Source organism: Limulus polyphemus, unplaced genomic scaffold (genome assembly GCF_000517525.1).
Source record: "Limulus polyphemus unplaced genomic scaffold, Limulus_polyphemus-2.1.2 Scaffold328, whole genome shotgun sequence".
NCBI lineage: Eukaryota > Metazoa > Arthropoda > Merostomata > Xiphosura > Limulidae > Limulus > Limulus polyphemus.
Window position 1 is genome coordinate 575143 of NW_013665938.1, and position 16589 is coordinate 591731.

General features: G+C 30.5%; 1 protein-coding gene across 7 annotated transcripts in view; it reads left to right on the forward strand.

The window, feature by feature from the left end:
* The first annotated feature begins 957 nt into the window (after positions 1-957).
* The window catches only part of LOC106457419 (scavenger receptor class B member 1-like), a 31726-nt gene continuing 16094 nt past the window's right edge, over positions 958-16589 (forward strand). Inside the window, exons 1-8 of one of the 7 annotated variants that reach the window (XM_022383340.1) lie at positions 958-989; positions 3902-3972; positions 4389-4480; positions 5619-5779; positions 9556-9697; positions 10557-10763; positions 11588-11679; positions 14196-14242. In XM_022383340.1, the coding sequence (XP_022239048.1) occupies positions 3948-3972; positions 4389-4480; positions 5619-5779; positions 9556-9697; positions 10557-10763; positions 11588-11679; positions 14196-14242 (766 nt within the window). In that variant the 5' untranslated portion in view covers positions 958-989; positions 3902-3947. The other 6 variants (XM_022383342.1, XM_022383341.1, XM_022383339.1 and 3 more) reach the window with 6 other exon arrangements.

The following is a 16589-nucleotide window of genomic DNA, read 5'->3' on the forward strand; positions in this document are numbered from 1 at the left end:
GACAGGAATTGGCAAAGTTTTGTAATAGCCGCCAAGATGACTGGGGTGTCTTACTCCCTCCATTGTTGACGGCCTATAGAATAGCAGAGCATGAAGCCACTGGATACACTCTAGCAAAGCTGATGTTTGGTCAGGTACTTCGGTTGCCAGTGGACCTGATAACAGGATGCCCACCTTATGAAGAGTTGCCTGAAAATGTGCCAGAGTTCGTTAAAGTGTTATGTGAAAGGATGGATGATATTCATCATCAAATGCATTCAAACTTTAAAACGTCTGCTGATTCCATGAAGCTATGTTAAGATAAGAAATGTACTGAAGTCAGATACGTAACAAGCAGATACGTAACAGTACTTCTTGAATGTGAAAAGGTATAACGGTATAAGGAACAAGTGGCTGAAAGGTGAGAACAGACACAAATTAGCTTTGTATTGTTGCGTCAGCGAGGTCACGTGACTAGTATCACGCCACCTGTTTTCTAGAAATATCCTGTTCCTTCGTGAATGCCCTAGCATTTACTAGATTGGGGGTAGCCTGGTATATATAGGATGGTCACAACGTGACGGGATAATGTGTAGGTAATGAGTAATTGAATGTATGAGAACAAAATATTGTTGGTCACGTGAGACGTGAGCGTTTGTTATAGAGCGACTGTTGAAATTAAGTGTATCGTAAGTTGTATTCGGAAAGAATAAACCAGTTTTATTTAACAAAGGACTTGTGTCGCTAAAGTTTTGTCGGAACGAATTTACGGAAAATTAACTAACGAACGGAGACGTAACAATATGTATGTAAATATTTAATATTTGGAAATTTTAAAAATACTTTCTTTAGTGTCGTTTGACTAACACTGACATATTTGTTATAATTTATATTGTTATTAAATAAAGTGTGGAGACGGCTTGAATGGGTAGTGAAAGAAACTATTGCAATACAAATGTATAATGTTTTGACAAGCTTACGTCGTCATAAGCTGTCTCTCCCTGATACAGGTACGAGCATAACATAAGTTTGTCGAAACGTACGTTTGTAATAAATTTCTTCTCACAAGCTATTCGAGCCGTCTTCAAACGTTATTTTCTAAAAGTGTGTTCCTCGTCATCAAATTTAAATTGGTATTATTACTTATTATTAGGAATGAGATCAGTTTGGCATTGTGGCTATTATTTTCGAAAGTAATCCAATAGTATAACTTCATTTTCTTGCGAATTTTTATTTTCACATTAGACAAAATATAGTATTTATTATAGTATTATTAGTACTGTAATTACTAGTATTATCACTGAGTATATCATATAATATGCAGATCTAGGATTGGGTAATCTTGAGATTTGATTGAGACTTTTCAAGAGACTAGTTGTTTAGAAAGATGTAAAGTTTCTTATATGCATGTTTAAATACAATGTAGAATATAGATATAAATGAATTATACTGTCGAGTTTTTAATAAGAAGATCTAAGCTGATAGTGATACCATAATTTTCAGTTTTTAAAACTGTACCAAATACAGGTACTGATGTAGACCTAAAGTTTAGGCTTATAACACATGGACATGAACTTGAGATGCATCATTAGGAAGTAGAAATTAGTTCACTGTGTCCAAATATATTAATAACAAGGAATTTTTCTATTCCAGACACCCTACATTCCAATCAACTAGTCTTTTCTCAACACCAACCTTTGTGATTCACTTAATCTTTTGAGTGGAATGTTATAAAAAACTTTTTAAATGGGTCCTACTAATTGTAATAACTGCTCATGATTGTTTGTGCGTTTTTGTGACTACCAATGAATATTGCAAAGGCTAATAAGGAATGTATTATAATTATATGCAAAATGTACCCAAAAACCAGGAGAAAAGGGTTATACTAAATTCAATCTGGTATGTACCACTCATAGACCGTCATGCCACTTGGAGCTGAAAATACGTTTCCATTAAGCTATGGCTCCCATAGCCAGTGAATCTTACCAAGCCCAAGGAACATATGTTGCATTTTTTGATGATTTTTTTAAAATTGTGAAGTCGTACTGATATGCTGCTTATCAGCCTTACTAGTATTTATGGGTCATCACAGGTGATTATTAGTAGGACTGTTTTGAAAAATCTTAAGTACAAAATGTTCACACTCTTTCCTTCATTCAGATAACAATTAACATTGTCCAAAAAAGTTAATCTCTATGATATTATATTCTAATAAATGATTTTGGCAAAGCTTTCTTTTTAATTATTTATTAGACAAAAACTTTATTCACCACAGAAGAAAAAGAGACTGGCCTATAACTTTCAAGGAAATTCTTATCAGCCTCTTTAAAAGTGGGGGGGAATGTTTGCAACTTTCTCTAATTCATCCTCAGATGGACAACTTCTGAAGTGAAATGTACTGTAACTTTCTGATCTTCCTGAAAATTGCAATCAAACCTACAATTTGTAAATAACTAACACTAGTTGAACTAACTTTAGTAAATGAGCTAGCTAAAACTAATTGTTTGTATTGACATAGGTCTTGTAAGTTACAGGAAAACAAGAACTGGAATTGTACACATATATATGATGAGGTGGATATGAAAGTGTAATGAGTTAATGAAGTAGCCTTTATACTTGGTTAGATGTGTATATTAGTATATGTATAATTGGCAAGATGTTAACATTAGTTACATTTCAAGCTAGTGATATAGTGTAGGGATACATATTTAAGTAATTGTTAACTGCTTGAAGTAAATATAAATTGCATACGTATCTTAGTTATGTGTAAAGTTAATATATTGAAAGAGATGATAAGGTACCTTATAAACTGCTGACTGTTAACTCTGATTAACTCAAAGAATTTCCAAATTTATCAATATATTTTTATAGAAGTGTACAACTTAACAAGGCCAAATACATTATTATTATTAGTTTTAATTAAGATCTTAAGAGTTAAGCATTTTAAACATTTTTTGATAGAGAATGAAATGTAAAGTACTGGATAGATTTTCTTGTGAAGGATTTATAAAATTCAGGTGTTGCCATTTATTTAGACAGGAAGTTAATGTTTATAAAGATTACCTTATCAGTTAGTCTAAATATTTTATGTGAAATGCTTAGTACTTCATAAATTAGTGTGCTTTTTGATTTAAGAGTGTGAGCAGTTTTATTTGATATTCACATTGACACAGTTTGGTAATAGTGGCCTCGTACAAGTTATAACTAACAGTTTTGAGGCTAATAGGTATTTTTATCCCCCTGACTGGAAATATTTTGGGAGGATATAACAAAGATGAAGTCTATATTTCCTTTTGTAGTTATTTACTTTTTACACAATAACTACCATAGAGTTGTAAATGGCAGATTTTAATCCTACCTCATAGGTTACCTCCTTTGAGTCTAGGGATGAACCCTTTGATTTGGGGGTTAAAAGGTCATGTCAAAGTTCAAGGTCACATAAAAAAAATTTTCTACAAAAAGAAAATATAAAAATTAAATGTATGCCATATTTATCAACACACCGAAAACAAAGCCAGAAGCTAATGCTCAGGGAATATCAGCCAATCAACTGGGGTGATTTTAAACTTGGAAGGTAGAATTTTTCATTGTGTCATTATTTAGGAGTTATGATATTGTGGAAGAAGAGTAGGCTTAATCACTCAACTTCCATTCTTTATTGAGTACTACTTTTTAAAATTAGTGTTGTTAAAGTACTGAGTACATCTCAAGGTAATGCATTGTAGAGGATTAAAATTAAGCCAAACTTAGATATAAACTTTGTACTTAGAAAATTGTTTCATGTAATGGTTTAAATAATGCCAATTTAATAAAACTGCTAATTTTCAAGCTAATAATAATATACATATATATATATGAATCGGAAGTTATTCTGAATGAAATGATGCATAATTATATAATGTAAAACATTCTACTGTTGCAGCACTCAGAAGACAATTTCTGTCAAAACTACATTTTCAGTACTAACAATGTGGACAGGGGTTAAAAAAACAGGTAAGTCTTTAAGATAGGACCTTCTTTTTGGTACTATTAAAAGTTGTTTGTCATGCATGTAAGTGTGTGCTTTATGATATTGCTCTTTTATAAATGTTACTGAATTATAATTAACCTCTCAATAATTTTAAGTGTATTTAATGGTAGTTTATTGTAATTTGAATGATTGAAGTTACTCTTATATGTGTGTGTGTGTGCTGAATTTGTGTTTCATTGAAGCTACTGCTAAAGAAAAAAAAGGTAAAACCATAAATGTTCAATGTTATGTGTCATTCCTGAAATATTATTGCATGTATCATAAAATTTAACTTTCTGTGTAGTTCATCAGTAGTCAACATAAAATTATGCATATATTCATTGTTTTGTTCATACACTTATCCTTTTGTTTAATAAGTTTCTTTATAAATTCTCAACAGTGATTACTGGAGGAATAGGACTTGCTGTGCTAGTGCTAGGCCTAATTTTATTGTTTTGCTTTCCATTGTTATTCAGTCACATGGTGCAACAGGTGAGTTATATATTTCTTTGAAATTACAGGTTTGCACAGTCTTTCAGTGTTATTTATAATAATTTTTATCGATTAATTCTGTACATTGCATTCAATTATGTTTAAGATTTTTATTAATTTGTTTTGGGTAATGAAAGTGGTGGGGCTGTAATAAGTTTTATGTAATATAGTTTAAGACTTGGTTAATAAGAGTAAAAAGTTTTCAAAGTGCATAAGAAAAATTCCATACGAATTAGTCAGAAAATAATGCAGCCTATACGTTTGAATTAAAGCACAATAGTTCTTGAAAAGATATCGAGAAGAAATTTGTTTGACAGGTTTTAAAACCACTCTACAAAAATAATGAAAAAGTGTTATAACTTGTATATAAGTGTAGTAATTTGAAATTCTCAAAATCAGGTTATCAGTTATGGTTTGCATCAAAAATTTAAAAATTCACAAAATTAAGGTAACATAAATGAAAACTATAATAAAAAATTTTAAGAATTATTGGTCCCTACACTAAAATAGTTTTAATTTTTTCTTTGAATCTTTTTATATTTGTTCTGCTTAATTTAATGCACAATGTACATTATATTTCCAGTCTTTTATTTTTAAGTAATCTTTTTTATTTTTATTTTTGTAAACTTCTGATATGTGCAAAAAGTTTTTTTTAAATCAAAGGTATATAACATTTTTCTAAATTTTATGTATATTTGTATGATCTGTATGACATTTCTATTGTCTGAATTAACCATGCAGTGATAGAACAATTTACTTTTTTTCACATTCATTAAATTATTAATTTATTTGACAGCATGGGTTGGTGATTTGGTAGAGCTCTTGATTTTGGAGTTGATGAACCAGGTTTGAATGTATGCAATCCCACAAAATATCTTCCATTCTTTGAGCTGTAGATGCATTATAAGAGTGACAGCCAATCCCTTAATGTGGGTGACAGAATGTTGCTAGCTGGCAGCCTTCCCTCTAGTCAGTAATTCAAAACTAGGGACAGAGGCAGATATTCTTAGTAGCTTTGATATAACTAAAAAATACAAATACAGTTCAAATTATTTGCACACGTTGAAATTAATTATTGTCTATAATAGTGTTTACGTATGAAAAAGAAGTGGATAAAACTTTTTTCTGTCCTCTCCAGAATTTACCCCTTGCCAATGGGTCAATATCATATAAAGTATGGAAGGATATTCCTATCCCACTTTACCAGAAGGTATATTTGTTTAATATGACCAATCCAGAGGAATTTCTCCAGAAAGCTAGCAAACCTAGGCTTGAGGAAATTGGTCCATACACTTACAGGTAATTAATTTGCATTGAAATTAAGTCAGAGAAAATGAATTTAGTGGTTTTGCTCATAATATTTTTTCTTCTTGTTCTCATTTACTTTATTTAGTGATATTTTGCCTCTCTTAAATTTCATGTTTGAGTGGGTTTGTTGTTGTGTTGTTACTAAAACATTAACCTTAAACTGTCTTATTGTAGTTTTAACAATTGCTGTCACCTTTGTATGATCTAGCTTAAATAATACCAAGACTAGTTGATGTAATGTAAAGATACAAAGACTAGTGTTTCTGAGAATACCTGGTGCTTTAATTTTCAGGCTTTGAGACTCCAATGATCTGAAAATTTATTCTTAAACCAACAGGCATAAGCCTACACTGAAGCAATTGACAATTGAAGAACTTTTCAATGGCCTTATTCTTCTGCACTTGATGCTTACCTGTATAACAGTCATCAGGTCATGACACCAAAAGAAAGCATGAAACGTATCCCATAATGCCTTAAGTGAACTAATGTTTTCCTCAGCCTTTTCCCCATCCATTTAACCCACAATAGGTTGATGATAAAAAATAAGATTTTACTTGGAGTAGTGAATTAGTATCTTTACTGTTTTTCTGATATTGTAACATTACCTTCTCATCTCTCAGTTGAAATACTCAAAACATATTTAATCCAACATTGTTTACTTGATACAACTCTTTTGTTGTTACTACCTCATCTGTTGAAACCAAAACTTTAATGTGACATCAGTTTACTTGGTAGTAACTTTTTAACATAATGATTTTACTTGAGAATAAGAACTTCTGTATATTGAGTTTTGAAGCAAGAATTGTTTTAAAAGTAATTACTACTAACATCAGAATATTACTTAATATATTTTTACGGCAGATTAAGGAATCTTATGTTCTTAGTTGATTATGTCCTTACATAGTCCTTACAAGAGAGTGATAAATGTTGGATCTTCAGTTAATAGTTTAGTGAAGTCATGTTTGTTTTGGTTCTTCTTGAAACTTTAGCATCAAGAAATACAGAATATTTCTCAGATCAGGCAATAATGTTAACAACATTACTATTTAACTTTCTTTACTATCAAAAAATAACTTTATTACAACTTGATAGGAGCTCTTTACAAATGTTTTTAGTATGGAGAACAAGTCACTGTTTAGAGTTATCCTGTACTTCTATTAATGACAATTGTAATATGTGATTTTATAAATAATAGATCTAAATCTGTGTAGAATTATACAATCTTTTTTGTTTTCCTTCAGCAGTGTTAATAGATCACTTACTTATATGACATATACTTATTTTTTTATAGAATAGTGATAAACCTCTTAAATTCTGAATTATTTGTCTGATACATTAAATTTTTGCTGTGGGGTATAACTTCAAAATAAAAAAATTGTAATATCTTAAAAAAATAATAATCTATAATTTGCAGATGTGAAAGAAACCCTTAAATTTCTTAGACAGCAGAGAATGTTACATATTATTTTTTTAGTTGCATAAAACAATAATTTTTCCAAAATACATTGTCAAAGAAAGACAGTTTTCAATCTATGTTTCAGAGTGACATTTTCTATGTATTTTCAGCTTAAAATTTATATTCAACTTGAAACCTGTTCTGTTGTCTTGCAGAACATGTTTCCCATTGATGTGGAATTAGCTTACTTTGTGTGAAAAGCCCTTTACTGTCTGACCAGGAATATGATCAAACTAGTTTTAAGTGTTCTTTATCTGTCTTGGCCTACTGTACATTCTTCCTGGTCTATAGTAAGAAAGATTGAAAAAATTTAGAATTAATGACTGCGAGTAGTAAAGTCATTTTTATAAAGTCCCATTTCTTGTATTTTTGTCACTGAAATGAGTAGCTGATCAATAGTGGGATTTTCTTTCATGTTGATGGGATGAACAAATCATGGTTACATATGGTAGTTTTTACCACAATGACAGTATACTTCACATAACATCCATCAAAACTGACCTTATTCTATGTTGATTTTGACTACAATGATGTTTTTGTTAAGTTCATATTAAAAGTTTTGGATGCTAAACTAAATATGTCTTCTTTCTTTTTTTTTTTTTAAAGATGTGTTAGAAAAAAAATTTGGTGATTTGTTAAACATATAATAGTCAAAGTTGTTCTAAAGAGCTTGTTCATACAGAGGTTGAGTACATTATATTAACACAATTTTGGAGCCTCATCCCCAGAGTTGGATCTTTATCCATTTCCTTGAGGTATGTGACAGTGGAATAGATACTTTGGAAAGCAACTTCTATACAAATGACTGGGATCTTCTTGACTATGTTGCATATTGTTATCTGGAGCATGTGGATGACATTTATCATTGGTCTGTTACAAGACACCACATGTTGCTTACTACAGTGGGGATATTACCCATATTATCATTGGTCTGTTACAAGACACCACATGTTGCTTACTACAGTGGGGATATTACCCATATTATCATTGGTCTGTTACAAGACACCACATGTTGCTTACTACAGTGGGGATATTACCCATATTAGTTCCAAGTTAATCCATATCCCTTTGTTTTCAATGTCATTAGGTAAAAAGGATATTCCTGTTTTGAAAATTCTAAATCTCTAAGCTGAATACTTCTTTATGCCTGAGTGTATGAACACCTTGTTTCAGAAAGAGGCTGTTACATACTCTTCCCTAAATTGGTCAATTTTCATTGGCAGTGTTCTACCTAAGAAACAGAAAACAATACCAAAATGTACTTCTGATATGTGCAATTTCACCACAACTTTATATTGACTGTGGTATTATGTGGCTTACTAATTTGCATGTTCAAAATAATATAGCATACTCAATTCTACGTATTTCTATTCAAATATAATTATAAAGAACTTGTGATATTAAAATCCTTCTGATTATATACTCTAACATCTAAGAATTTTAAACTTTTGATAAAACATACCTGTTTTGTTATGTATCACACACTTTATTTAACAGTTTAGTTTTGTGTTTGTGAGTCTGTTTACATCAATGGTTTAAAAGTTAGGTAACACTTGCCATGCCCAATTCGCACAAGGCTGGTACTTTTGAACTCTGGTTCTGATAGCACAAACAGTTGAAAATGGTGACCCATTCTCCCTAGACAGGATGTCAGTCCATCACAGGTTAAGCTCCAGCTAACAGCTAGGTACACATCATACAGCTACGTGAACTGAAACGAGAGGGTTAAAGCATGACATGGACCAGCCTCAAACTGGCGACTATGTGACTACAAGTCTAAAGCATGAAGCCATGAGCCACGCTCACTGCCCCATGTCAATGGTAGTCATCAGACATTTTTGTACTTGCAAAAAAAATTTTGATATTGAAACAAAGAATTTAGAATTGGTGGAAAGAACACTCAAAATTTATTTTCATTCTTTTCTGTAAGTTGGGTTGAAAAAAAAACAGATTGAAGGACTAAATAAAAACTTTAAAAAACTAGAAAATGTAAATTCAAATGTGTATTACCTTTTCATGCTGTAATTTCTATTCATATTGCTGTTTAAAAATAGGCCAGAAAACAGGAAATGTTATTTTTGATAGTGTTGAGTTTTAAAAGTTTCTGAGGGGGGGCTGCCCTTGGACCTACTTAGAGGAATTGTACCCAAATATATATATATATATATATTTGATGTTGGCCATTTAACCCAAGTTCCATCTTGGACCAACAGGGTTACTTGTCGGTTTTAGTAATATCACCCACCTGCTCTTAAAGATAATAATCTTGCAGTAGTTGTCTACAAGTGATATATCTTGCTCTTTTATATAGAAGTTGGTGGATCAAAGAAAATATTACATGGCACCACAATGACACAGTTACCTACAGGGAAAGAAAAAAATTTGTTTTTAGACCTGAACTATCAGTGGGAGGTGAGGATGACCTCATTACAACAATCAACTTTCCTATGGTCGTAAGTGTACAAGTCTTTGGTGTCCAAGCATGCTTGATTCAGCAAATTATTTTTCAGATTTTCTTTTACCAGTTATGCTTACGTAATTTATTTTTAATTGCTGTAAGTTTTGAAGCCATTAAAATGTGAGTAGTATTTTGTATAATAATGGACCTTGATTACTAACAGTTGGACGGCCCGGCATGGCCAGGTGGTTAGGGCGCTCGACTCGCAATCTGAGGGTCGCGGGTTCGAATCCCCGTCACACCAAACATGCTCGCCCTTTCAGCCATGGGGGTGTTATAATGTGATGGTCAATCCCACTATTCGTTGGTAAAAGAGTAGCCCAAGAGTTGGCGGTGAGTGGTGATGACTAGCTGTCTTCCCTCTAGTCTTACACTGCTAAATTAGGGACGGCTAGTGCAGATAGCCCTCGTGTAGCTTTGCACGAAATTCAAAACAAACAATACTTACAATTGGTACTGCTGACAAATTAAAAGGCTCAGGTTTTGTGTAAAGATTTATTAGCTTTTAAGTCTTTATTCGTGCTATTACTTGGGTAAGTTAAAGCTTGAAAGGTGATCTTTCTAATTGACAAAAGATTATTATGAATGAGTCAAAACCATAAAATTAGCAGTTTTTTTTAAAAATCTAAATAAGGTGATTTTATGGTGTGAAGTAATTTGAGAGTTCTGTACAGGATTTAATTTTTTTTTTCATTTTTAAACTACATCTGTGTTAAGTTACCTTCTAATATTTCTTACAGAATAGTAATATTAGTTTGATTTAAGTAATAGGTACAATGTAAAGTATGATACATTCATGTCTTTTAAACTAGTTATTATTATTATACATTTCTTTACCTCACCTGGAAATCCAGGCAGCAGCAGCATGGTTACGTAATGCCATTCCTTTGGAAAAAGTAGCTGCATCCATTGTCTTATTTTTGATGAAAGAGAAGATCTTTGTACAGAAAAGTGTTTGGCAGCTAGTCTATGAAGGTTACCCTAATTTTTTAACAGTGATTGCTCCATTGATCCATTCAGGAGTACCCAAAACTCATGGACATTTTGGATGGTTGTATGGGGCAAGTTGTATACTTTTGAACTTTAGTAAAAAGAAAAAAAGTAATCATTTGTTTAATTTGGTAGTAACACTTGATAACAATTGAAAGGGTAACTTTAAAAGTAAAGATAAATATTTAAGATATTCACCCAGTTGTAACAAATACATTTTTGTATTGAAATTATATAGTGATTGAATATCTAAGAGAGAAAAAAAAAAGTATCAAAATGAACAGTTCTACAAAATATTTACTATTAACATTAGTCACTAATCACTTAAGAACACTAAATCAACAAATCTGTCAGGTTTCTTGAAGCTGATATTAGAACAAATTGGTTAAAAATAATGTGTTTGTAATATGGTAAATGTAAGATTTTATGAAAAATAACATTTTGATCAAATAGTCTTTTTTTTACTAAATAATAATATTTGATAAATAAATTAAATTTTTATTTAACTTAGTCACTGAAACAAGGTAAACTAAAGATCAAAAAAAAAGATAATAAGTGAGACTTGTATATTTCTTGAGAAAACATTAGTAGGTATATTAATTATTAGTAACACAAAAAAAATCTATCAATTTATTCACATGATAGCATTAGATAATATTTTGTAAGGTTCGTCATTAGATAGAAATTATGTTAATTCAACATATTTCACGATTTCTTTGGTCTGTAAAGGACTGTAACTGAAAATTAGGTTATGTAAGAGTAATAAGAAGGTTAAGTGATTACATAAAGATGCCTGTCAAAAGAGTAAGTTAGGTTTTTATTAAAACTGAGAATGGTTATCATTAGTTAGTTGTTACTCATACAGTATTTGCTGATTTTTATTTTATTTTTTTAGAAAAATAACACGGATGATGGAGAGTTCACAGTTTTTACTGGAAAGGGTGATTTAAACAAATTCGGTATAATAGAAAAATGGAATGGGACACAGTAAGTGAGAACATTCTCTGTAGAATATTTGAATTTATTTTTGCTTCAAACACGTGAAAAATTCCAGACTGTGTTATGTACGATTGATAATCCTTGTTCCTCATTTAAAAGCATTGAATTACTAAAGCAATTACTAGGCACATTACTGTCTTTTATTAATTATGTTTTATATCTGAATAGTTTTTTTTGTCATTCTTGTTAGTTTTATTTATCACCAGATTTTTCTAATTAGTCTCTCTCTCTATTTTCAATAAAATATTACCTTTCATGTTTATACTTAGATTTTAACTCTTTCTTAGTTGTTGGGATTCCTTCAGGTATCGGGTACACTCCTGCATATCAAATTTCAATATTTAAATAGCAGTAGTATTTCATAATTAACAGTTTTACCAAAAAAAATTTTAGAATTAATTTTTTTCATCTTGTAACATTTATTTAGAGTAATTTGCAAAATAAAATGAAAAAATTTTCATTCTTACATTTATGCACAGTTTCAAGAAGCCTTGCTTTGAAACAACACTTTTATAGATTTCTTCAGAAAATTTCTCCATTTTAAAACAGTTTTATATTTGCTAAGAAACTATTATCTTTCACGAATACAATTCTCAGAGCTATGTTTCTGAAGTAAACAGTGGTACAAGAACTAGGGGAGCAGTTACTCCCCTTAAATCTGTGTAGAGGGAAAAAGTGAAAGCAACAGTGGTCACCCTAGAATAGAAAAATTCCTATGTGGACCAGAACAACAATAAAATTTTTGTGTACAGATGGAAAGTTTTATTTATAATGTGTAATGTCACCACTGGTGTATCACTAGATATTTGATAACACTACACTTCATATGCAAGTGATATTTGACAATTTCAGATTCATCGAAAATTACTCTATCCCTGACAAAAAAAAAACCTACTTCTGTATGTGATTTTATTAGGACAGTCTTTTGTTTATATCTTTTAATCACCTCACAGCATGTGATCAGATCAACTATTAACAAAGCCCTGCTTTTTCAGACTTTTTTCTGTTCATCCCAATGCATAGGCTTTTATTTGCTAATAACCATCATTCCATGGGAATACAATTAACTCAGATTTCCTTCACGAGTGATTTTTTTCTTTTCTGTCTGAAAATTTATTATAGGCCTTTCTTTACGTTACATGCTGTGAGGTTGTAAATGGGCAGGAACAACTATTAATTAAAAACAGTTTTGAAAATAGTTACAGTGAGAAGTAATTTTGGTTCTGTGAGAATAGTTTTCTGTTAAATTATATTTTGAAAACTGTGGAAGTTTTCTTTTATGGCAAGGCATCAGCTGAGTTTTACTAGGGTTAGAAAGTATGGTAGGTGATGACAAAATATTCTGGTGACTCAAATCTTTATTTCTTGAATATTATTGTTAAATTTTTTTTATTAAAACAATGTACATAATTAAAATAACTTGTTTATTGAAAAAATATATTTATTAGATATATATTGATTTTGGTCGAGAACGTGTAATCATGCAAAAATAGTGTTAACTACCTGACTTGATGCCATTGTGAAAGGTTAGGTTGTGTAGATCACTGATAAATCTTTGTCAGTTTTGGTTTTTGCTACGTATTTCTTATGATTTAGAACCTTGACCCCCCCCCCCCCCATTTAATCTATATAAATAAACATCAATATGTTTGTGTGTGTGTTCCTTATATGTTTCCACATTTCTTGATCAATCAGCATCAAACTTGATACTTATACAAGATGACATGAGGGTGGGGAAAGGTCTAGTAGATTAATTTACTCTAATCCTACCTAAAATAATTTAAAGTGCTGTGGCTATTGAGGATTTCCACTTGTTTTTAACAGTTTTTGGTGTAAACTATGTAAAGCAGTTGGGATATTCTGAAACAATACTGTTTTTATCACCTTTCTTTTAATTCATTAATTTTAAGTTATAGTTATTACTGAAAACTAAGGTTTTGCTTTAAGCACACACTACAATTGAAATTAACATTGTTTCCTGATGAAAGATATTAATAAATGTACTTGCTTATCTTCAGGTGATTTTATTTATACAGTTGCATAATTTTACTTGGTTTGTAATAAAATAATAAAACAGACTTCAGATAATCATTGACCTTTATTTGAATGTTTTATTCACATTTTTACCATGATTAATAATTGTTTACTTGGATTATGTATTCCTACTGGCTATTAATGAATTCCATAACATTTGTAATGCAAATCATTTCAGAACTCAGTTGTAAATACTATAGTTATATAATGCAGTAAGGAAAGTTAAGGAAAAACTAAAGCATATTTTGAATTTATAATAGATAACAAATAAATCATGTATTATGCTTTGAGAACACCTGAAGATGGGCATTTAAAATTTTTGTTTCAAATTTTTTTACATTATTAAACAATTGATATAGATGTTTGCAACTTTAGATATGCTAAATAGAAGGAAAATACTATTTAGAAAAGCAAGATAACATAATGAACATAAACAATGTGGTAAGAAGTTTTGTTTTTTGACCATATAGCTCACTCAAGTACTGGACTGGATCTTGTAATACGATTGCAGGATCAAGTAAGCCTTTGAATTTTGTTTTGTGTGGATTTCGAAGCTATGGGACACAATGTAGTAATGTAGTTATATGTATTATATCTTATTGATTTTGTTGTAAATTTATTGTTATCAAAGTTGTTAATTGTACAATCACTCATTATATGTAAGAAACAAAAAAAACAGATTTTTTTTTTTTTTATATAAGAATAATATTTCTGGTTACAAAATTTGATGTATCTCCTTTTTTATGATACATCAAATTACTTGTATATCTCTAAAGATATGTGCACCATAACTTGTATGACAAAAGAGATGGTAAATATTTAGAAAATCCCAGATTAGGGTTTGAAATGCTTTTAATAATTAATGTTTTGTTTAAAATCTGTGAATCTGTGCTTGTATATTTTTACAGTATTTTATGAGTAGTTTTTATATTGTGCTTTACAGTAATTAGATTTATTATGGTTTTATAATACATAACTAGTTGATTATTAAAAGTTTTCTTTACTTTTCACTAACTTCTGAACTGGTCAATTGATTATCTTTCTTTCGTCAGTTATACATTGGTGTTAATTAATAGATATTGTAATGCATTCATAATTTGATAATTTACATAAATGGCCAAAGGAGGGAAAAAGAAATTGAGAAGAATTCAATTAAGAGCGATATGGATCTTTGTACTTTATTGTGATGCGTGTCCCATATTAACAAAGCAGGGCCAAAAAATCGTGAAACGACATTTGGTTGTAAATTAAAATAATTTTTCAACTAAATCTTCAGTTGTTCATAGTTTGGAACTGTATACATATTAAACACTGTGCAGTCATAGGAGGCACAAACGAAAAAAAAAAATGACAGATTGTGAAGGATACATTTATACAGTACTAATTTGTATCCTTTGAAGAAGCATTCTATGAGATGTATCAAAAAATTGAGTAAACCATTGAAAAAAGGGAAACTGAGTTGTTAATAAGTTTTTCTTTATTTTCAAGCACATACTGTAGCACAATTAAGTCATAAGATCTTTTTTTTTTCTTGCTTCCTAAAGATATGAACACAAGTCTAATGAGCTTATTGTACTTGTGTTTTAATGAAGTGATTAAACAAGCTAAATGCTTTATCAGCATTCCAACAGCTAATGTCTAACTCTTCAGATGGATATGTGAAACGAAAATGGAGAATCTCACAATGTTTCCTGTCATTCTTCTTATGAACAATATTTTCCTCACTTTTATGTTTTTTTCCTTTAATGACACATATATAAAGATGTTAAAACTTATTATAAACATTAAGTAATTGAAACAGGGTGTGGTGTTTTGTATTTTTTTTAACCTGAATAGCAACTTTTGTGAAGCATGGCAAGGTTAGAAACCCGAAGGTTCATACATAGTTGTCTCTAATTTAGAACTGCTGATGAGAGGAAGGGCAACCAATTAGCAGCACCCATGGTAAATATTAATCAAATAGCAAGATTAACTGTCACAGCTGAAAGTATGGAGTGTGTTCAATTGTGTGTCAAGGGCTCGAACCTCAGATTTTCCAACTTTCATACCAAAGACTAGGCCACTTGGCCAAAATGTACAAGAATTTTACGAAAAATGGTAAAGTTTAACAGGCTTTTTCATAAGAAAAAAAGATGCATGCTGCAATTCATACACACAAATGAATGTGGATGGGTCAAAGGCCATGTCATCATGTTTATTGACTCACATTTAAAATTTTATTGAACTTCTATTTTATGAATGTATGTCAGTAACTTTGGTATCAAATTGGAGATTATAATTATTATACTAAAGTTTTAGTATTATCCATTAGTTAACTTCTTAATTTAAAAGTAAATATAAATTTTTGTGTGTCACGTGGTATGTTGAATGCAGCATTGGTTCAAATTAAATGTTTGTGATGTCCAAATACAAAGTAAATAGTTTCTTATGAATTACTGATATTGACAAGCTATAATCTAAAATAAGAACCTCCTATCTCCTCTATTTGCTGAGGTATTGCTACATTTACTCAATCAAACACAGTGGCCCCTCCCACCTCTTTTCAATTTTGGAAACACTTGCTTATATACACCTATGATGCATGAATAACCAATCAAAAGCCCAGAATGTCCCCCCCCCCCCCCCCTAGTGGCTTTCTCAGCCTCTTTTAAGCATTTGGGCAACAAATTATTTCTTTTTGCAAGTTTGAATTTTATATATTTTTAGACCTAAATACAGCTTACTTACTAAGTTTGATAAATTATAGTGGAATTCTATGGTATTGATTTAGTAATTTATGATTTGGGGTAATTTCAAAATGTATATATATATATATATATATATATATAATAAACTAATAAAATTATTTACTTTACTACTACTCC